General features: G+C 48.4%; 1 protein-coding gene across 1 annotated transcript in view; it reads left to right on the top strand.

The window, feature by feature from the left end:
* endou2 (endonuclease, polyU-specific 2) overlaps positions 1-16,419 on the top strand; it is a 73,882-nt gene extending 57,463 nt beyond the window's left edge. Inside the window, exon 7 of the mRNA XM_072470870.1 lies at positions 15,377-16,419. Within this exon, the coding sequence (XP_072326971.1) occupies positions 15,377-15,640 (264 nt within the window). The 3' untranslated portion in view covers positions 15,641-16,419. The remainder of the gene's footprint in view (positions 1-15,376) is intronic.
* The last annotated feature ends 5,105 nt before the right edge of the window (positions 16,420-21,524 follow it).

Genomic DNA, 21,524 nt, shown 5'->3' with positions numbered 1-21,524 from the left:
GTGATTCAGGTGTTTGGGGTTTGAGGTGTTTGGGGTTTGAGGTGTTTGGTGTTTGAGGTGTTTGGGGTTTGAGGTGTTTTGGGTTTGATTGAGGTGTTTGGGGTTTGAGGTGTTTGGGGTTTGATTGAGGTAATTGGGGTTTGAGGTGTTTGGGGTTCGATTGAGTTGTTTGGGGTTTGATTGAGGTGTTTGGGGTTTGAGGTGTTTGGGGTTTAATTGAGGGGTTTGGGGTTTGATTGAGTGGTTTGGGGATTGATTCAGGTGTTTGGGGTTTGAGGTGTTTGGGGTTTGAGGTGTTTGGGGTTTGAGGTGTTTTGGGTTTGATTGAGGTGTTTGGGGTTTGAGGTGTTTGGGGTTTGATTGAGGTAATTGGGGTTTGAGGTGTTTGGGGTACGATTGAGTTGTTTGGGGTTTGATTGAGGTGTTTGGGGTTTGAGGTGTTTGGGGTTTGAGGTGTTTGGGGTTTGAGGTGTTTGTGGTTTGAGGTGTTTTGGGTTTGATTGAGGTGTTTGGGGTTTGAGGTGTTTGGGGTTTGATTGAGGTGTTTGGGGTTTGAGGTGTTTGGGGTTTGATTGAGGTGTTTGGGGTTTGAGGTGTTTGGGGTTTGATTGAGGTGTTTGGGGTTTGATTGAGGTGTTTGCGGTTTGATTGAGGTGTTTGGGGTTTGAGGTGTTTGGGGTTTGATTGAGGTAATTGGGGTTTGAGGTGTTTGGGGTTTGATTGAGTTGTTTGGGGTTTGATTGAGGTGTTTGCGGTTTGATTGAGGTGTTTGGGGTTTGATTGAGGTGTTTGGGGTTTGATTGAGGTGTTTGGGGATTGATTGAGGTGTTTGGGGTTTGAGGTATTTGGGGTTTGAGGTGTTTGGGGTTTGAGGTGTTTTGGGTTTGATTGAAGGGTTTGGGGTTTGATTGAGGTGTTTGGGGTTTGAGGTGTTTGGGGTTTGATTGAGGTGTTTGGGGTTTGAGGTGTTTGTGGTTTGATTGAGGTAATTGGGGTTTGAGGTGTTTGGGGTTTGATTGAGGTAATTGGGGTTTGAGGTGTTTGGGGTTTGATTGAGTTGTTTGGGGTTTGATTGTGGTGTTTGGGGCATGAGGTGTTTGGGGTTTGAGGTGTTTTGGGTTTGATTGAAGGGTTTGGGGTTTGATTGAGGTGTTTGGGGTTTGAGGTGTTCGGGGTTTGATTGAGGTAATTGGGGTTTGAGGTGTTTGGGGTTCGATTGAGTTGTTTGGGGTTTGATTGAGGTGTTTGGGGTTTGAGGTGTTTGGGGTTTAATTGAGGGGTTTGGGGTTTGATTGAGTGGTTTGGGGATTGATTCAGGTGTTTGGGGTTTGAGGTGTTTGGGGTTTGAGGTGTTTGGGGTTTGAGGTGTTTGGGGTTTGAGGTGTTTTGGGTTTGATTGAGGTGTTTGGGGTTTGAGGTGTTTGGGGTTTGATTGAGGTAATTGGGGTTTGAGGTGTTTGGGGTACGATTGAGTTGTTTGGGGTTTGATTGAGGTGTTTGGGGTTTGAGGTGTTTGGGGTTTGAGGTGTTTGGGGTTTGAGGTGTTTGTGGTTTGAGGTGTTTTGGGTTTGATTGAGGTGTTTGGGGTTTGAGGTGTTTGGGGTTTGATTGAGGTGTTTGGGGTTTGAGGTGTTTGGGGTTTGATTGAGGTGTTTGGGGTTTGAGGTGTTTGGGGTTTGATTGAGGTGTTTGGGGTTTGATTGAGGTGTTTGCGGTTTGATTGAGGTGTTTGGGGTTTGAGGTGTTTGGGGTTTGATTGAGGTAATTGGGGTTTGAGGTGTTTGGGGTTTGATTGAGTTGTTTGGGGTTTGATTGAGGTGTTTGCGGTTTGATTGAGGTGTTTGGGGTTTGATTGAGGTGTTTGGGGTTTGATTGAGGTGTTTGGGGATTGATTGAGGTGTTTGGGGTTTGAGGTATTTGGGGTTTGAGGTGTTTGGGGTTTGAGGTGTTTTGGGTTTGATTGAAGGGTTTGGGGTTTGATTGAGGTGTTTGTGGTTTGAGGTGTTTTGGGTTTGATTGAGGTGTTTGGGGTTTGAGGTGTTTGGGGTTTGATTGAGGTGTTTGGGGTTTGAGGTGTTTGGGGTTTGATTGAGGTGTTTGGGGTTTGAGGTGTTTGGGGTTTGATTGAGGTGTTTGGGGTTTGATTGAGGTGTTTGCGGTTTGATTGAGGTGTTTGGGGTTTGAGGTGTTTGGGGTTTGATTGAGGTAATTGGGGTTTGAGGTGTTTGGGGTTTGATTGAGTTGTTTGGGGTTTGATTGAGGTGTTTGCGGTTTGATTGAGGTGTTTGGGGTTTGATTGAGGTGTTTGGGGTTTGATTGAGGTGTTTGGGGATTGATTGAGGTGTTTGGGGTTTGAGGTATTTGGGGTTTGAGGTGTTTGGGGTTTGAGGTGTTTTGGGTTTGATTGAAGGGTTTGGGGTTTGATTGAGGTGTTTGGGGTTTGAGGTGTTTGGGGTTTGATTGAGGTGTTTGGGGTTTGAGGTGTTTGTGGTTTGATTGAGGTAATTGGGGTTTGAGGTGTTTGGGGTTTGATTGAGGTAATTGGGGTTTGAGGTGTTTGGGGTTTGATTGAGTTGTTTGGGGTTTGATTGTGGTGTTTGGGGTATGAGGTGTTTGGGGTTTGAGGTGTTTTGGGTTTGATTGAAGGGTTTGGGGTTTGATTTGAGGTGTTTGGGGTTTGAGGTGTTTGGGGTTTGATTGAGGTGTTTGGGGTTTGAGGTGTTTGGGGTTTGATTGAGGTGTTTGGGGTTTGAGGTGTTTGGGGTTTGATTGAGGTAATTGGGGTTTGAGGCGTTTGGGGTTTGATTGAGTTGTTTGGGGTTTGATTGAGGTGTTCGCGGTTTGATTGAGGTGTTTGGGGTTTGATTGAGGTGTTTGGGGTTTGATTGAGGGGTTTGGGGTTTGATGTGTTTGGGGTTTGAGGTGTTTGTGATTTGATTGAGTTGTTTGGGGTTTGATTGAGGTGTTTGCGGTTTGATTGAGGTGTTTGGGGTTTGATTGAGGTGTTTGGGGTTTGATTGAGGGGTTTGGCGTTTGATGTGTTTGGGGTTTGAGGTGTTTGGGGTTTGATTGAGTTGTTTGGGGTTTGATTTAGGTGTTTGGGGTTTGATTGAGGTTTTTGGGGTTTGAGGTGTTTGGGGTTTGATTGAGGGGTTTGGGATTGATGTGTTTGGGGTTTGAGGTGTTTGGGATTTGATTGAGGTGTTTGGAGTTTGATTGAGGTGTTTGCAGTTTGATTGAGGAGTTTGGGGTTTGATTGAGGTGTTTGGCGTTTGAGCTGTTTGGGGTTCGAGGGGTTTGGGGTTTGATTGAGGTGTTTGGGGTTTGAGCTGTTTGGGGTTTGAGGGGTTTGGGGTTTGATTGAGGTGTTTGGGGTTTGAGGTGTTTGGTTTTTGAGGTGTTTGGGGTTTGACGAGTTTGGGGTTTGGGGTGTTTGGGGTTTGAGATGTTTGGGGTTTAATTGAGGGGTTTAGGGTTTGATTGAGGTGTTTGGGGTTTGATTGAGGGGTGTGGGGTTTGAGGTGTTTGGTGTTTTGAGGTGTTTGGGGTTTGAGGTGTTTGGGGTTGAGGTGTTTGGGGTTTGATTGAGGTTTTGGGGTTTGATTGAGGTGTTTGAGGTTTGATTGAGGTGTTTGGGGTTTGAGGTGTTTGGGGTTTAATTGAGGGGTTTGGGGTTTGATTGAGGGGTATGTGTTTTGAGCTGTTTTGGGTTTGATTAAGGGGTTTGGGGTTTGATTGAGGGGTTTGGGGTTGGAGATGTTTGGGGTTTAATTGAGGGGTTTGGGGTTTGATTGAGGGGTTTGGGGTTTGATTGAGGGGTTTGGGGTTTGATTGTGGGGTTTGGGGTTTGATTAACGGGTTTGGGGTTTGAGGTGTTTGGGGTTTGAGGTATTTGGGGTTTGAGGTGTTTGGGGTTTGAGGGGTTTGGGGTTTGATTGAGGTGTTGGGGTTTGATTGAGGTGTTTGGGGTTTGAGGTGTTTGGGTTTTGATTGAGGTAATTGGGGTTTGAGGGGTTTGTGGTTTCATTGAGGTGTTTGGGGTTTGAGATGTTTGGGGTTTGAGGTGTTTGTGGTTTGATTGAGGTGTTTGGGGTGTGATTCAGGTGTTTGGGGTTTGAGGTGTTTGGGGTTTGAGGTGTTTGGTGTTTGAGGTGTTTGGGGTTTGAGGTGTTTTGGGTTTGATTGAGGTGTTTGGGGTTTGAGGTGTTTGGGGTTTGATTGAGGTAATTGGGGTTTGAGGTGTTTGGGGTTCGATTGAGTTGTTTGGGGTTTGATTGAGGTGTTTGGGGTTTGAGGTGTTTGGGGTTTAATTGAGGGGTTTGGGGTTTGATTGAGTGGTTTGGGGATTGATTCAGGTGTTTGGGGTTTGAGGTGTTTGGGGTTTGAGGTGTTTGGGGTTTGAGGTGTTTGGGGTTTGAGGTGTTTTGGGTTTGATTGAGGTGTTTGGGGTTTGAGGTGTTTGGGGTTTGATTGAGGTAATTGGGGTTTGAGGTGTTTGGGGTACGATTGAGTTGTTTGGGGTTTGATTGAGGTGTTTGGGGTTTGAGGTGTTTGGGGTTTGAGGTGTTTGGGGTTTGAGGTGTTTGTGGTTTGAGGTGTTTTGGGTTTGATTGAGGTGTTTGGGGTTTGAGGTGTTTGGGGTTTGATTGAGGTGTTTGGGGTTTGAGGTGTTTGGGGTTTGATTGAGGTGTTTGGGGTTTGAGGTGTTTGGGGTTTGATTGAGGTGTTTGGGGTTTGATTGAGGTGTTTGCGGTTTGATTGAGGTGTTTGGGGTTTGAGGTGTTTGGGGTTTGATTGAGGTAATTGGGGTTTGAGGTGTTTGGGGTTTGATTGAGTTGTTTGGGGTTTGATTGAGGTGTTTGCGGTTTGATTGAGGTGTTTGGGGTTTGATTGAGGTGTTTGGGGTTTGATTGAGGTGTTTGGGGATTGATTGAGGTGTTTGGGGTTTGAGGTATTTGGGGTTTGAGGTGTTTGGGGTTTGAGGTGTTTTGGGTTTGATTGAAGGGTTTGGGGTTTGATTGAGGTGTTTGTGGTTTGAGGTGTTTTGGGTTTGATTGAGGTGTTTGGGGTTTGAGGTGTTTGGGGTTTGATTGAGGTGTTTGGGGTTTGAGGTGTTTGGGGTTTGATTGAGGTGTTTGGGGTTTGAGGTGTTTGGGGTTTGATTGAGGTGTTTGGGGTTTGATTGAGGTGTTTGCGGTTTGATTGAGGTGTTTGGGGTTTGAGGTGTTTGGGGTTTGATTGAGGTAATTGGGGTTTGAGGTGTTTGGGGTTTGATTGAGTTGTTTGGGGTTTGATTGAGGTGTTTGCGGTTTGATTGAGGTGTTTGGGGTTTGATTGAGGTGTTTGGGGTTTGATTGAGGTGTTTGGGGATTGATTGAGGTGTTTGGGGTTTGAGGTATTTGGGGTTTGAGGTGTTTGGGGTTTGAGGTGTTTTGGGTTTGATTGAAGGGTTTGGGATTTGATTGAGGTGTTTGGGGTTTGAGGTGTTTGGGGTTTGATTGAGGTGTTTGGGGTTTGAGGTGTTTGTGGTTTGATTGAGGTAATTGGGGTTTGAGGTGTTTGGGGTTTGATTGAGGTAATTGGGGTTTGAGGTGTTTGGGGTTTGATTGAGTTGTTTGGGGTTTGATTGTGGTGTTTGGGGTATGAGGTGTTTGGGGTTTGAGGTGTTTTGGGTTTGATTGAAGGGTTTGGGGTTTGATTTGAGGTGTTTGGGGTTTGAGGTGTTTGGGGTTTGATTGAGGTGTTTGGGGTTTGAGGTGTTTGGGGTTTGATTGAGGTGTTTGGGGTTTGAGGTGTTTGGGGTTTGATTGAGGTAATTGGGGTTTGAGGCGTTTGGGGTTTGATTGAGTTGTTTGGGGTTTGATTGAGGTGTTCGCGGTTTGATTGAGGTGTTTGGGGTTTGATTGAGGTGTTTGGGGTTTGATTGAGGGGTTTGGGGTTTGATGTGTTTGGGGTTTGAGGTGTTTGTGATTTGATTGAGTTGTTTGGGGTTTGATTGAGGTGTTTGCGGTTTGATTGAGGTGTTTGGGGTTTGATTGAGGTGTTTGGGGTTTGATTGAGGGGTTTGGCGTTTGATGTGTTTGGGGTTTGAGGTGTATGGGGTTTGATTGAGTTGTTTGGGGTTTGATTTAGGTGTTTGGGGTTTGATTGAGGTTTTTGGGGTTTGAGGTGTTTGGGGTTTGATTGAGGGGTTTGGGATTGATGTGTTTGGGGTTTGAGGTGTTTGGGATTTGATTGAGGTGTTTGGAGTTTGATTGAGGTGATTGCAGTTTGATTGAGGAGTTTGGGGTTTGATTGAGGTGTTTGGGGTTTGAGCTGTTTGGGGTTCGAGGGGTTTGGGGTTTGATTGAGGTGTTTGGGGTTTGAGCTGTTTGGGGTTTGAGGGGTTTGGGGTTTGATTGAGGTGTTTGGAGTTTGAGGTGTTTGGGGTTTGATTGAGGGGTTTGGGGTTTGAGGTGTTTGGTGTTTTGAGGTGTTTGGGGTTTGAGGTGTTTGGGGTTGAGGTGTTTGGGGTTTGATGGAGGTTTTGGGGATTGATTGAGGGGTTTGTGGTGTGAGGTGTTTGGGGTTTAATTGAGGGGTTTGGGGTTTGATTGAGGGGTTTGGGGATTGATTCAGGTGTTTGGGGTTTGAGGTGTTTGGCGTTTGAGGTGTTTGGGGTTTGAGGTGTTTTGGGTTTGATTGAGGTGTTTGGGGTTTGAGGTGTTTGGGGTTTGATTGAGGTAATTGGGGTTTGAGGTGTTTGGGGTTTGATTGAGGTAATTGGGGTTTGAGGTGTTTGGGGTTCGATTGAGTTGTTTGGGGTTTGATTGAGGTGTTTGGGGTTTGAGGTGTTTGGGGTTTGAGGTGTTTGGGGTTTGAGGTGTTTGTGGTTTGAGGTGTTTGGGGTTTGATTGAGTTGTTTGGGGTTTGATAGAGGTGTTTGCGGTTTGATTGAGTTGTTTGGGGTTTGAGGTGTTTGGGGTTTGATTGAGGTGTTTGGGGATTGATTGAGGTGTTTGGGGTTTGAGGTGTTTGGGGTTTGAGGTGTTTGGGGTTTGAGGTGTTTGGGGTTTGATTGAAGGGTTTGGGGTTTGATTGAGGTGTTTGGGGTTTGAGGTCTTTGGGGTTTGATTGAGGTGTTTGGGGTTTGATTGAGGGGTTTGGGGTTTTGAGGTGTTTTGGGTTTGATTGAAGGGTTTGGGGTTTGATTGAGGTGTTTGGGGTTTGAGGTCTTTGGGGTTTGATTGAGGTGTTTGGGGTTTGATTGAGGGGTTTGGCTTTTGATGTGTTTGGGGTTTGAGGTGTTTGGGGTTTGATTGAGTTGTTTGGGGTTTGATTTAGGTGTTTGGGGTTTGATTGAGGTGTTTGGGGTTTGAGGTGTTTGGGGTTTGATTGAGGGATTTGGGGTTTGATGTGTTTGGGGTTTGAGGTGTTTGGGATTTGATTGAGGTGTTTGGAGTTTGATTGAGGTGTTTGCGGTTTGATTGAGGAGTTTGGGGTTTGATTGAGGTGTTTGGGGTTTGAGCTGTTTGGGGTTCGAGGGTTTTGGGGTTTGATTGAGGTGTTTGGGGTTTGAGCTGCTTGGGGTTTGATGGGTTTGTGGTTTGATTGAGGTGTTTGGAGTTTGAGGTGTTTGGGGTTTGATTGAGGGGTTTGGGGTTTGAGGTGTTTGGTGTTATGAGGTGTTTGGGGTTTGAGGTGTTTGGGGTTGAGGTGTTTGGGGTTTGATGGAGGTTTTGGGGATTGATTGAGGGGTTTGGGGTTTGATTGAGGGGTTTGGGGATTGACTCAGGTGTTTGGGGTTTGAGGTGTTTGGCGTTTGAGGTGTTTGGGGTTTGAGGTGTTTGGGGTTTGATTGAGGTAATTGGGGTTTGAGGTGTTTGGGGTTTGATTGAGGTAATTGGGGTTTGAGGTGTTTGGGGTTCGATTGAGTTGTTTGGGGTTTGATTGAGGTGTTTGGGGTTTGAGGTGTTTGGGGTTTGAGGTGTTTGGGGTGTGAGGTGTTTGTGGTTTGAGGTGTTTGGGGTTTGATTGAGTTGTTTGGGGTTTGATAGAGGTGTTTGCGGTTTGATTGAGTTGTTTGGGGTTTGAGGTGTTTGGGGTTTGATTGAGGTGTTTGGGGATTGATTGAGGTGTTTGGGGTTTGAGGTGTTTGGGGTTTGAGGTGTTTGGGGTTTGAGGTGTTTGGGTTTTGAGGTGTTTTGGGTTTGATTGAAGGGTTTGGGGTTTGATTGAGGTGTTTGGGGTTTGAGGTCTTTGGGGTTTGATTGAGGTGTTTGGGGTTTGATTGAGGGGTTTGGCGTTTGATGTGTTTGGGGTTTGAGGTGTTTGGGGTTTGATTGAGTTGTTTGGGGTTTGATTTAGGTGTTTGGGGTTTGATTGAGGTTTTTTGGGGTTTGAGGTGTTTGGGGTTTGATTGAGGGGTTTGGGGTTTGATGTGTTTGGGGTTTGAGGTATTTGGGATTTGATTGAGGTGTTTGGAGTTTGATTGAGGTGTTTGCGGTTTGAGCTGTTTGGGGTTCGAGGGGTTTGGGGTTTGATTGAGGTGTTTGGGGTTTAAGCTGTTTGGGGTTTGAGGGGTTTGGGGTTTGATTGAGGTGTTTGGAGTTTGAGGTGTTTGGGGTTTGATTGAGGGGTTTGGGGTTTGAGGTGTTTGGTGTTTTGAGGTGTTTGGGGTTTGAGGTGTTTGGGGTTGAGGTGTTTGGGGTTTGATGGAGGTTTTGGAGATTGATTGAGGGGTTTGGGGTGTGAGGTGTTTGGGGTTTAATTGAGGGGTTTGGGGTTTGATTGAGGGGTTTGGGGATTGATTCAGGTGTTTGGGGTTTGAGGTGTTTGGGGTTTGAGGTGTTTGGGGTTTGAGGTGTTTTGGGTTTGATTGAGGTGTTTGAGGTTTGAGGTGTTTGGGGTTTGATTGAGGTAATTGTGGTTTGAGGTGTTTGGGGTTTGATTGAGGTAAATGGGGTTTGAGGTATTTGGGGTTCGATTGAGTTGTTTGGGGTTTGATTGAGGTGTTTGGGGTTTGAGGTGTTTGGGGTTTGAGGTGTTTGGGGTTTGAGGTGTTTGTGGTTTGAGGTGTTTGGGGTTTGATTGAGTTGTTTGGGGTTTGATAGAGGTGTTTGCGGTTTGATTGAGTTGTTTGGGGTTTGAGGTGTTTGGGGTTTGATTGAGGTGTTTGGGGATTGATTGAGGTGTTTGGGGTTTGAGGTGTTTGGGGTTTGAGGTGTTTGGGTTTTGAGGTGTTTTGGGTTTGATTGAAGGGTTTGGGGTTTGATTGAAGTGTTTGGGGTTTGAGGTCTTTGGGGTTTGATTGAGGTCTTTGGGGTTTGAGGTGTTTGGGGTTTGATTGAGGTAATTGGGGTTTGAGGTGTTTGGGGTTTGATTGAGTTGTTTGGGGTTTGATTGAGGTGTTTAGGGTTTGTGGTGTTTGGTGTTTGAGGTGTTTGGGGTTTGAGGTTTTTTGCGTTTGATTGAAGGGTTTGGGGTTTGATTGAGGTGTTTGGGGTTTGAGGTGTTTGGGGTTTGATTGAGGTGTTTGGGGTTTGAGGTGTTTGGGGTTTGATTGAGGTAATTGGGGTTTGAGGCGTTTGGGTTTGATTGAGTTGTTTGTGGTTTGATTGAGGTGTTTGCAGTTTGATTGAGGTGTTTGGGGTTTGACTGAGGTGCTTGGGGTTTGATTGAGGGGTTTGGGGTTTGATGTGTTTGGGGTTTGAGGTGTTTGGGATTTGATTGAGGTGTTTGGAGTTTGATTGAGGAATTTGGGGTTTGATTGAGGTGTTTGGGGTTTGAGCTGTTTGGGGTTCGAGGGGTTTGGGGTTTGATTGAGGTGTTTGGGGTTTGATTGAAGGGTTTGGGGTTTGATGTGTTTGGGGTTTGAGGTGTTTGGGATTTGATTGAGGTGTTTGGAGTTTGATTGAGGAATTTGGGGTTTGATTGAGGTGTTTAGGGTTTGAGCTGTTTGGGGTTCGAGGGGTTTGGGGTTTGATTGATGTGTTTGGGGTTTGAGCTGTTTGGGGTTTGAGGGGTTTGGGGTTTGACTGAGGTGCTTGGGGTTTGATTGAAGGGTTTGGGGTTTGATGTGTTTGGGGTTTGAGGTGTTTGGGATTTGATTGAGGTGTTTGGAGTTTGATTGAGGAATTTGGGGTTTGATTGAGGTGTTTGGGGTTTGAGCTGTTTGGGGTTCAAGGGGTTTCGGGTTTGATTGAGGTGTTTGGGGTTTGAGCTGTTTGGGGTTCGAGGGGTTTGGGGTTTGATTGATGTGTTTGGGGTTTGAGCTGTTTGGGGTTTGAGAGGTTTGGGGTTTGATTGAGGGGTTTGGGGTTTGAGGGGTTTGGGGTTTGAGGTGTTTGGGGTTTGAGGTGTTTGGGGTTTGAGGTGTTTGGAGTTTGATTGAGGGGTTTGGGGTTTGAGGGGTTTGTGGTTTCATTGAGGTGTTTGGGGTTTGAGATGTTTGGGGTTTGAGGTGTTTGGGGTGTGAGGTGTTTGGGGTTTGATTGAGGGGTTTGGGGTTTGAGGGGTTTGTGGTTTCATTGAGGTGTTTGGGGTTTGAGATGTTTGGGGTTTGAGGTGTTTGGGGTTTGAGGTGTTTGGGGGTTGATTGAGGGGTTGGGGATTGATTAAGGGGTTTGGGGTTTGAGATGTTTGTGGTTTGATTGAGGTGTTTGGGGTTTGATTGAAGTGTTTGGGGTTTCAGGGTTTGGGGGTTTGATTTAGGGGTTTTGGGTTTGAGATGTTTGGGGTTTAATTGAGGGGTTTGGGGTTTGATTTAGGGGTTTGGAGTTTGAGGTGTTTGTGGTTTGAGGTGTTTGGGGTTTGATTGAGGTGTTTGGGGTTTGATTGAGGGGTTGGGGATTGATTAAGGGGTTTGGGGTTTGAGGTGTTTGTGGTTTGATTGAGGGGTTTGGGGTTTGATTGAGGGGTTTGGGGTTTGAGGTGTTTGGGGTTTGATTGAGGTGTTTGGGGTTTGATTGAAGTGTTTGGGGTTTGAGGGGTTTGGGGTTTGATTTAGGGGTTTGAGGTTTGAGATGTTTGGGGTTTAATTGAGAGGTTTGGGGTTTGATTTAGGGGTTTGGAGTTTGAGGTGTTTGGGGTTTGAGGGGTTTGGGGTTTGATTGAGGGGTTTGGGGTTTGATTGAGGGGTTTGGGGTTTGAGATATTTGGGGTTTAATTGAGGTGTTTGGGGTTTGATTGAGGGGTCTGGGTTTTGAGGGGTTTGGGCTTTGATTGAGGTGTTTGGGGTTTGTGGTTTGATTGAGGTGTTTGGGGTTTGATTGAGGGGTTTGGGGTTTGATTGAGGTGGTTGGGGTTTGATTGAAGGGTTTGGGGTTTGATTGAGGGGTTTGGGGTTTGTGGTGTTTGGGGTTTGAGGTGTTTGGGGTTTGATTGAGGTGTTTGGGGTTTGAGATGTTTGGGGTTTGATTGAGGTGTTTGGTGTTTGATTGAGGTGTTTGGGGTTTGAGGTGTTTGGGGTTTGATTGAGGGGTTTGGGGTTTGACTGAGGGATTTGGGGTTTGAGATGTTTGGGGTTTGATTGAGGTGTTTGAGGTTTGATTGAGGTGTTTGGGGTTTCAGGTTTTTGGGGTTTGAGGTGTTTTGGGTTTGATTGAGGTGTTTGGGGTTTGATTGAGGTGTTTGGGGTTTGATTGAGGTGTTTGGGGTTTGAAGTGTTTGGGGTTTGATTGAGGTGTTTGTGGTTTGAGGTGTTTGGGGTTTGATTGAGGGGTTTGTGGTTTGTGGTGTTTGGGGTTTGATTGAAGGGTTTGGGGTTTGAGGGGTTTGGAGTTTGGGGTTTGAGGTGATTGGGGTTTGAGGTGATTGGGGTTTGAGGGGTTTGGGGTTTGGAATTTGAGATGTTTGGGGTTTGAGATGTTTGGGGATTGAGGTGTTTGGTGTTTGATTGAGGGGTTTGGGGTTTGAGGGGTTTGGGGATTGAGGTGATTGGTGTTTGAGGTGATTGGGGTTTGAGATGTTTGGGCATTGAGGGGTTTGGGGTTTGAGGTGTTCGTGGTTTGAGGGGTTTGGGGTTTGAGGTGTTTGGGGTTTGAGGTGTTTCGGGCTTGATTGAGCTGTTTGGGGTTTGAGGTGTTTGGAGTTTGATTGAGGGGTTTGGGGTTTGAGAGGTTTGTGGTTTCATTGAGGTGTTTGGGGTTTGAGATGTTTGGGGTTTGAGGGGTTTGGGGTTTGATGTGTTTGATGTTTGAGGCGTTTGGGGTTTGATTGAGGGGTTGGGGATTGATTAAGGGGTTTGGGGTTTGAGGTGTTTGGGATTTGATTGAGGGGCTTGGGGTTTGATTGAGGGGTTTGGGGTTTGAGGGGTTTGGGGTTTGAATGAGGTTTTTGGGGTTTGATTGAAGGGTTTGGGGTTTGAAGGGTTTGGGGTTTGAGATGTTTGGGGTTTGATTGAGGTGTTTGGGGTTTGATTGAGGTGTTTGGGGTTTGAGGAGTTTGGGGTTTGAGGTGTTTGGGATTTGATTGAAGGGTTTGGGGTTTGAGGTGTTTGGGGTTTGAGGTGTTTGGGGCTTGATTGAGGTGTTTGGGGTTTGATTGAGGTGTTTGGGGTTTGATTGAGGTGTTTGGGGTTTGAAGTGTTTGGGGTTTGATTGAGGTGTTTGTGGTTTGAGGTGTTTGGGGTTTGATTGAGGGGTTTGTGGTTTGAGGTGTTTGGAGTTTGGGATTTGAGTTGATTGGGGTTTGAGGTGATTGGGGTTTGAGGGGTTTGGGGTTTGGGATCTGAGATGTTTGGGGTTTGAGATGTTTGGGGATTGAGGTGTTTGGGGTTTGATTGAGGGGTTTGGGGTTTGAGGGGTTTGGGGTTTGAGGTGATTGGGGTTTGAGGTGATTGGGGTTTGAGATGTTTGGGCATTGAGGGGTTTGGGGTTTGAGGTGTTCGTGGTTTGAGGGGTTTGGGGTTTGAGGTGTTTGGGGTTTGAGGTGTTTCGGGCTTGATTGAGGCGTTTGGGGTTTGAGGTGTTTGGAGTTTGATTGAGGGGTTTGGGGTTTGAGGGGTTTGTGGTTTCATTGAGGTATTTGGGGTTTGAGATGTTTGGGGTTTGAGGGGTTTGGGCTTTGATGTGTTTGGTGTTTGAGGCGTTTGGGGTTTGATTGAGGGGTTGGGGATTGATTAAGGGGTTTGGGGTTTGAGATGTTTGGGGTTTGATTGAGGGGTTTGGGGTTTGATTGAGGGGTTTGGGGTTTGAGGGGTTTGGGGTTTGATTGAGGTTTTGGGGTTTGATTGAGGTGTTTGGGGTTTGATTGAGGTGTTTGGGGTTTGAGGTGTTTGGGGTTTAATTGAGGGGTTTGGGGTTTGATTGAGGGGTTTGGGGTTTGATTGAGGAGTTTGGGGTTTGATTGAGGGGTTTGGGGTTTGAGATGTTTGGGGTATAATTGAGGGGTTTTGTGTTTGATTGTGGGGTTTGTGGTTTGAGGGGTTTGGGGTTTGATTGAGGGGTTTGGGGTTTGATTGAGGGGTTTGGGGTTTGCGGTGTTTGGGGTTTGAGGTGTTTGGGGTTTGATTGAGGTGTTCGCGGTTTGATTGAGGGGTTTGGGGTTTGATTGAGGTGTTTGGGGTTTGAGACGTTTGGGGTTTAATTGAGGTGTTTGAGGTTTGATTGAGGTGTTTGGGGTTTGAGGTGTTTGGGGTTTGATTGAGGGGTTTGGCGTTTGATTGAGGGGTTTGGGGTTTGAGGTGTTTGGGGTTTGAGGTCTTTGGGGTTTGATTGAGGTGTTTGAGGTTTGAGGTGTTTGGGGTTTGATTGAGGTGTTTGGGGTTTGAGATGTTTGGGGTTTGATTGAGGTGTTTGGGGTTTGATTGAGGTGTTTGGGGTTTGAGGTGTTTGGGGTTTGATTGAAGGGTTAGTGGTTTGAGGGGTTTGGGGTTTGATTGAGGTGTTTGGGGTTTGATTGAGGTGTTTGGGGTTTGATTGAGGTGTTTGGGGTTTGAGATGTTTGGGGTTTAATTGAGGGGTTTAGGGTTTGATTGAGGGGTTTGGGGTTTGATTGAGGGGTTTGGGGTTTGATTGGGAGGTTTGGGGTTTGATTGAGGGGTTTGGGGTTTGAGATGTTTGGGGTTTAATTGAGGGGTTTAGGGTTTGATTTAGGGGTTTGGGGTTTGATTGAGGGGTTTAGGGTTTGATTGAGGGGTTTGGGGTTTGAGGTGTTTGGTGTTTTGAAGTATTTGGGGTTTGAGATGTTTGGGGTTGAATTGAAGGGTTTAGGGTTTGATTGAGGGGTTTGGGGTTTGATTGAGGGGTTTAGGGTTTGATTGAGGGGTTTGGGGTTTGATTGAGGGGTTTGGGGTTTGAGGTGTTTTGTGTTTTGAAGAATTTGGGGTTTGAGGTGTTTGGGGTTTGATTGAGGTGTTTGGGGTTTGAGGTGTTTGGGGTTTGAGGTCTTTTGGGTTTGATTGAAGGGTTTGGGGTTTGAGGTGTTTGGGGTTTGATTGAGGTGTTTCGGGTTTGAGTTGTTTGGGGTTTGATTGAGGTGTTTGGGGTTTGAGATGTTTGGGGATTGAGGTGTTTGGGGTTTGATTGAGGGGTTTGGGGTTTGAGTTGTTTGGGGTTTGATTGAGGTGTTTGGGGTTTGAGATGTTTGGGGATTGAGGTGTTTGGGGTTTGACTGAGGTGTTGGGGGTTGAGGTGTTTGGGGTTTGAGGTGTTTGGGGTTTGAGGTGTTTGGGGATTGAGGTGTTTGGGGTTTGATTGAGGTGTTTGGGGTTTGAGGTGTTTTGGGTTTGATTGAAGGGTTTGGAGTTTGAGACGTTTGGAGTTTGATTGAGGTGTTTCGGGTTTGATTTAGGGGTTTGTGGTTTGAGGTGTTTGGGGTTTGAGGTGTTTTGGGTTTGATTGAAGGGTTTGGAGTTTGAGACGTTTGGAGTTTGATTGAGGTGTTTGCGGTTTGATTGAGGTGTTTGGGGTTTGAGATGTTTGGGGATTGAGGTGTTTGGGGTTTGATTGAGGTGTTTGGGGTTTCAGGTATTTGGGGTTTGATTTACGGGTTTGTGGTTTGAGGTGTTTGGGGTTTGAGGTGTTTGGGGTTTGAGGTGTTTGGGGTTTGATTGAAGGGTTTGGGGTTTGAGGAGTTTGGGGTTTGAGGTGTTTTGGGTTTGATTGAAGGGTTTGGGGTTTGAAGTGTTTGAGGTTTGATTGAGGTGTTTGGGGTTCTTTTGCACTTAATTGAGGTGTTTAGCTTTCCGTTGGGGCAGTTCGGATTTAACTGAAATATATTGGATTTTCAATTAAGGGTTAAGACGTTTACTTGAGAGGTTTGTTTTTTAACAAGGGGCTGAGTGTTTAATTGAGTTCTGAGATTTAACTGAGGGCTTTGTGGATTTAACCGAGGGTTCTGGATGATTTAATAATCATGTTTAATAATACTCTCTTCCTGTTTCCTCTCCTGACAGCCGGATGAAAATAAGCATCTGCTCACCTTGCAGTTTAGCTGGAAGAAGGGGGTCAAGCCCAGAGGCAGCTGTTTCATGGGGGTGAGCCCGGAGTTTGAGTTTGCCCTTTACACCATCACCTTCCTCAGCTCCTCTGGCCGACACCAGAAGCTGCGGTTTAGTCAGTACGAGGTGGAGATTGTGTGCCATAGCAACAAGTACCAGAACATTGAGACCACCTACCCCATTCTGTTGCAGTACCTGGCAGTCACTTCATGGAGATGAAAGTGAAACACAAGGCACCCAGGAACATTCACAGACTCCGGCAACAAGCAGATTAAATAATCCACTTCTGCCTGTACGTGTTGTATTAGGAAAAACAAATTGATATTATCGACTAACCAGCTCCCCTGCACCAGATGATTCACCATAATACAGTTGCCTAGGCAACTATCTGAGGAATTTAAGTTGAAATCGTTCTCTCCAATTTTTTATTAATGTTGGACACTTCTCGCTACTGTAAATGCATAAACCATCAATTGCAGTGACAGAACTGAAATACCTTTGGTAACCTCTTTGTTTACTTAATCAATGATATCACCGACTCCATATTTACACACTCAATCTCAGTTGAAATGCTGATTATTTTACCACTGACGCTCACTAGTTTCTTCTTTGTAAATCTGGAGAGGGCCTCAGGCTCCTGTTGGACACCCATGGCCAGCCTGATGCATGTTTTGTGGGTTGGGTTGTGGGGGGGGGGGGGGGCAGGGGACTTGTAAATGGATGACCAGCTTGCTGCTTGACGCAGCTAGGAGGCAGATAACATATGTACACTGGGGTCGTAGAGCAGTTATAGGACCCCATGTGGCAGTTTTCAGGCATAAATGGGTAAATTGGGCTCCCCCATTTCCCCTCACACTGATCCATTATCTCACACCCTCCCTGCCTCCTCTCCCACACTGACCTCCTCCACTCCTCCCTCACACTGATCCTCTCCACCCCCTCACCTCTCAGTCTACACAGACCCTTGCCATCGGACCCTCTACCCACAATTTGATGATCCCTACTCCCCCCCCCCCCCCCCCCCACACACACATATTGAAACATAGAAAATAGGAGCAGACGGAGGCCATTCAGCCCTTCACTATGATCATGCAACTCAATAGCCTAATCCCACCTTCCCCCATATCCTTTGATCCCCTCCCCCCTAAGAGCATTATCTAACTGCTTCTTGAAAACATACAATGTTCCACAGGCTCACCACTCTCTGGGTGAAGAAATTTCTCCTCATCTTTCTCCTAAATGCTCCACCTCGTATCCTCAGACTGTGACCCCTGGTTCTGGACACATCCACCATCAGGAACATCCTTCCTGCATCTACCCTGTCTAGAATTGTTAGAATTTTATAGGTTTCTATGAGATTGTGGTGAACCACTGTGTTCCTATAATCAGGGTTGTACGGTAAAACCTGCCCTACAGGTTCACCTGGGCCCCTGTATGCTAGCTCCGCCCAGGAGCCGGGTTATAAATATGCGTGGCCTTCAGCTAGCAGCCATTTCATCAGCTGCTGTGGGAGGCCACACTTCAGATACTAATAAAGCCTCAGTTTGAATTCGACTTTGTCTCCAGCCAAATTGATCGTGCCTCAATTTATTAGTATCGGATTCAGAAGATGGACCTCCGGATTAAACCAGATTGACTGCAGCTGGACCCACACGCAAGCGACGCCAGAAAGGACTTTCAGCACTGGCTAGCTTGTTTTGAAGCGTATATCGTCGCGGCGCCAACCCCTGTTCCAGAGGCTCAGAAGATTCAAATCTTGTACTCCAGACTCAACTCTAAAATCTTCCCGCTGATCCAGGATGCATCCAATTACGCTGACACTGTGACTCGACTCAAAGAGAGTTATGAGCAGAAGACGAACACGCTCTTCGCCAGACACGCGCTCGCAATGCGTACTCAGCTACCTGGTGAGTCAATCGAGGACTTCTGGAGAGCCCTGATCCCACATGTTCGGGACTGTGACTGCCAGGACGTTACAGCTAAGGAGCACTCAGATCTCCTTATGAGGGACGCTTTTGTAACTGGGATTGGGTCCGATGTTATCAGGCAGTGGCTCCTAGAAGGGGCCACGCGCGACCTCGCAGAGACTAAAACACTAGCGTTTTCTATGACGGTCGCCCTGCGCAATGTACAGTCCTACGCCCCCAACCGCACGGCCCACTCCTCCTACGCTTCATGGGCCCCACAGGCAGCCACCCCAGCAGGGGCGCTACCCACCCAGTACGCCTGCGCTACGCGCCAGCCGGTGATCTCCGGGGGGCCCCGATGCTATTTTTGCGGCCAACAAAGACACCCCCGCCATTGCTGCCCGGCCCGCGCTGCCCTTTGTAAGGCCTGCAGGAAGAAGGGCCACTACGCAGCGGTGTGCCAGGCCCGCTCAGTGGCAGCAGTCGCCCCCACACCCTCCGGTCACGGACAATGGGCGCCGCTATTCTCCCCTCCTCCCCAGGCCATGTGCGAGCAATGGGCGCCGCCATCTTCATCCCGCACAACATGTGCGTTTCATGGGCCCCGCCATCTTGCTCCACCCCCACAACGGCGTTCCATGGGCGCCGCCATTTTGTGACCCCCCAGGACCTCCGGGCGCCGCCATCTTAATCACCCCGCAGCACACGGAGACCAACGGCGTTTCAGGACCCGACGCAGCGGCCGCCTCACTACCACGACTCGCATCCATGGTAATCGACCAGTCCAGACCACACACTCTGACCAACGCATCCACCAGCGTGAAAGGCAACGGCCACGTGACCCCCTGCCTACTGGACTCCGGGAGCACCGAGAGCTTTGAACATCCAGATACGGTAAGGCGTTGCTCCCTTAAGGTACACCCTACCAATCAAAGTATCTCCCTGGCCTCCGGATCCTATCGCGTAGCGATCCGGGGGTACTGCACGGTCACGCTCACAGTCCAAGGCGTAGAGTTCCACGGTTTTCGCCTCTACGTCCTCCCTAACCTCTGCGCTGCACTTATCCTTGGCCTGGATTTTCAGTGTAACCTCCAGCCTGACCCTTAAATTCAGCGGACCCTTACCACCCCTCACTGTGTGCGGCCTCGCGACCCTAAAGGTCGATCCTCCTTCCCGCTTTGCCAATCTAACTCCAGATTGCAAACCCATCGCCACCAGGAGCAGACGGTACAGCACACAGGATAAGGCCTTCATCAGGTCCGAGGTCCAGCGGTTTTCTTCAGGAGGGAGTCATTGAGGCCAGCAACATCCCCTGGAGAGCTCAAGTGGTAGTGGTTAAGTCTGAGGAGAAAAATCGAATGGTCGTGGACTACAGCCAAACCATCAACAGGTACACGCAGCTCGACGCGTACCCCCTCCCACGCATATCTGACATGGTTAACCAGATTGCACAGTACCGGGTCTTCTCAACGGTGGACCTGAAATCCGCTTACCACCAGCTCCCCATCCTTAAATCGGACCGGCAATACACCGCCTTCGAGGCAGACGGCCGGCTATATCACTTCCTTAGGGTCTCCTTCGGCGTCACCAATGGGGTTTCAGTCTTCCAAAGGGAGATGGACTGAATGGTCGACCGGTACGGCTTGCGGGCCACGTTTCCGTACCTAGACAATGTGACCATCTGCGGCCATGATCAGCAGGACCACGACGCCAACCTCGTGAAATTTCTCCGCACCGCCACTCTCCTCAACCTCACGTACAAGAAGGAGAAGTGTGTGTTCCGTACAAACCGCTTAGCCATCCTCGGCTACGTGGTCCAGAACGGAGTTGTGGGGCCCGATCCCGACCGCATGCGCCCCCTCATGGAGCTCCCCCTCCCCCACTGCCCCAAGGCCCTCAAACGCTGCCTGGGGTTCTTCTCGTATTTCGCTCAGTGGGTCCCAAACTATGCGGACAAGGCCCGCCCACTCATACAGTCCACTCACTTCACCCTGACGGCAGAGGCCCAACAGGCCTTCGCCCGGATCAGAGCTGATATTGCCAAAGCTGGAATGCACGCTGTAGACGAAACACTTCCATTCCAAGTAGAAAGTGACGCATCGGACGTCGCCCTTGCCACCACCCTCAAGCAGGCAGGCAGGCCCGTGGCATTCTTTTCCCGCACCCGCCATGCCTCCGAAATTCGGCACGCATCCATCGAAAAGGAGGCCCAGGCTATCGTTGAGGCTGTGCGACATTGGAGGCATTACCTGGCCGGCAGGAGATTCACTCTCCTCACTGACCAACGGTCGGTAGCCTTCATGTTCAACAACACACAGCGGGGCAAGATCAAAAATGACAAAATCTTGCGGTGGAGAATCGAGCTCTCCACCTATAACTACGAGATTAAGTATCGCCCTGGCAAACTCAACGAGCCCCCAGACATCCTATCCCGAGGTACATGTGCCAGCGCACAGGTAGACCGACTCCGGACCCTGCACGACAGCCTTTGTCACCCAGAGGTCACTCGGTTGTACCACTTCATTAAGGCACAAAATTTGCCCTACTACGTTGAGGAAGTAAGGACGATCACCAAGGACTGCCAGGTCTGTGTGGAGTGCAAACCGCACTTCTACCGGCCGGAACGCGCGCACCTGGTGAAGGCCTCCCGCCCCTTTGAACGCCTCAGCGTGAATTTCAAAGGCCCCCTCCCCTCCTCCGACCGACACACGTATTTCCTCAGTGTGATCGATGAATACTCCCGTTTTCCCTTCGCCACCCCATGCCCCGACATGACGTCTGCCACCATCATTAAAGCCCTTAATTCTATCTTCACTCTGTTCGGCTTCCCCGCCTACATCCACAGTGACAGGGGATCCTCATTCATGAGTGATGAGCTGCGTCAGTTCCTGCTCAGCAGGGGTATCGCCTTCAGCAGAACGGCGAGCTACAACCCCCGGGGAAACGGATAGGTAGAAAGGGAGAATGGGATGGTATGGAGGGCCGTCCAGCTGGCCCTACGGTCCAGAAATCTCCCGGCCTCCCGCTGGCAAGAGGTCCTCCCTGATGCACTACATTCCATTCGCTCATTACTTTGCACTGCTACTAACAGTACACCGCATGAACGCCTTTTTGCCTTCCCCAGGAAGTCCACATCCGGGGTATCACTCCCAACCCGGCTCACAGCTCCGGGAATTGTGCTTCTCCGTAAACATGTGCGGCTCCACAAGGCGGACACGTTGGTGGAAAGGTGCACCTGCTCCACGCAAACCCACAGTACGCCTACGTGGCGTTCCCCGACGGTCGCCAGGATACCGTCTCCCTCAGGGACCTGGCACCAGCAGGTTCTGCCCCCACACCACCCCCGTCGCCCCCGGTGCCATCCTTCCCCCCCCCCCCCCCCCAGCCGCCCCCATCACCTCCCTTAGGACCATTCGTCCTCCCCCTTCTCACCCCCGTTGATGAAGAGGATTTTGGCACGCTCCCGGAGTCAACTTCGACCACGACAGCACCAACATCGCCGGCTCCACTTCGTCGATCCCAGAGGACGATGAAGGTGCCGGACCGGCTGAACCTCTGACCGGCCCACCGGATGACCAGAGACATTATTTTTTCACTGTTCTGTAAATATTAAAGATTGCGAATTGTATATAGTTCTCCACCACCCCCGCCGGACTCAATTTTAACAGGGGGTGAATGTGGTAAACCATTGTGTTCCCATATTAAGGGTTGTACGGTAGAACCTGCACTATAGGTTCACCTGGGCCCCTGCATGCTAGCTCCTCCCAGGAGCCGGGTTATAAATATGCGTGGCCTTCAGCTCGCAGCCATTTCGTCGGCTGCTGTAGGAGGCCACTCTTCAGATACTAATAAAGCCTCAGTTTGAATTCAACTTCGTCTCCAGCCAAATTGATCGTGCCTCAGAGATCCCCCCTCATTCTTCTGAACTCCAGCAAGAACAATCCCAACCGATTCAATCTCTCCTCATATGTCAGTCCCCCCATCCCATGAATCAGTCTGGTAAACCTTCGCTGCACTCCCCCTAGAGCAAGAACATCCTTCCTCAGATAAGGAGACAAAGACTGCACACAATTGTCCAGGTGTGGCCTCACCAAGGCCCTGTATAATTGCAGCAAGACAATTAATAAACATGATGAATAAACAATTGATAGATTGTGTGACTTCCTTGTTTGATTTCTTTTTGACCATGATTGGTT

This window comes from Scyliorhinus torazame, chromosome 13, assembly GCF_047496885.1.
Source record: "Scyliorhinus torazame isolate Kashiwa2021f chromosome 13, sScyTor2.1, whole genome shotgun sequence".
NCBI classification, from domain to species: domain Eukaryota; kingdom Metazoa; phylum Chordata; class Chondrichthyes; order Carcharhiniformes; family Scyliorhinidae; genus Scyliorhinus; species Scyliorhinus torazame.
The sequence above is the reverse complement of the archived record's forward strand: the minus strand, read 5'-3'. Positions and strand labels throughout refer to the sequence as shown.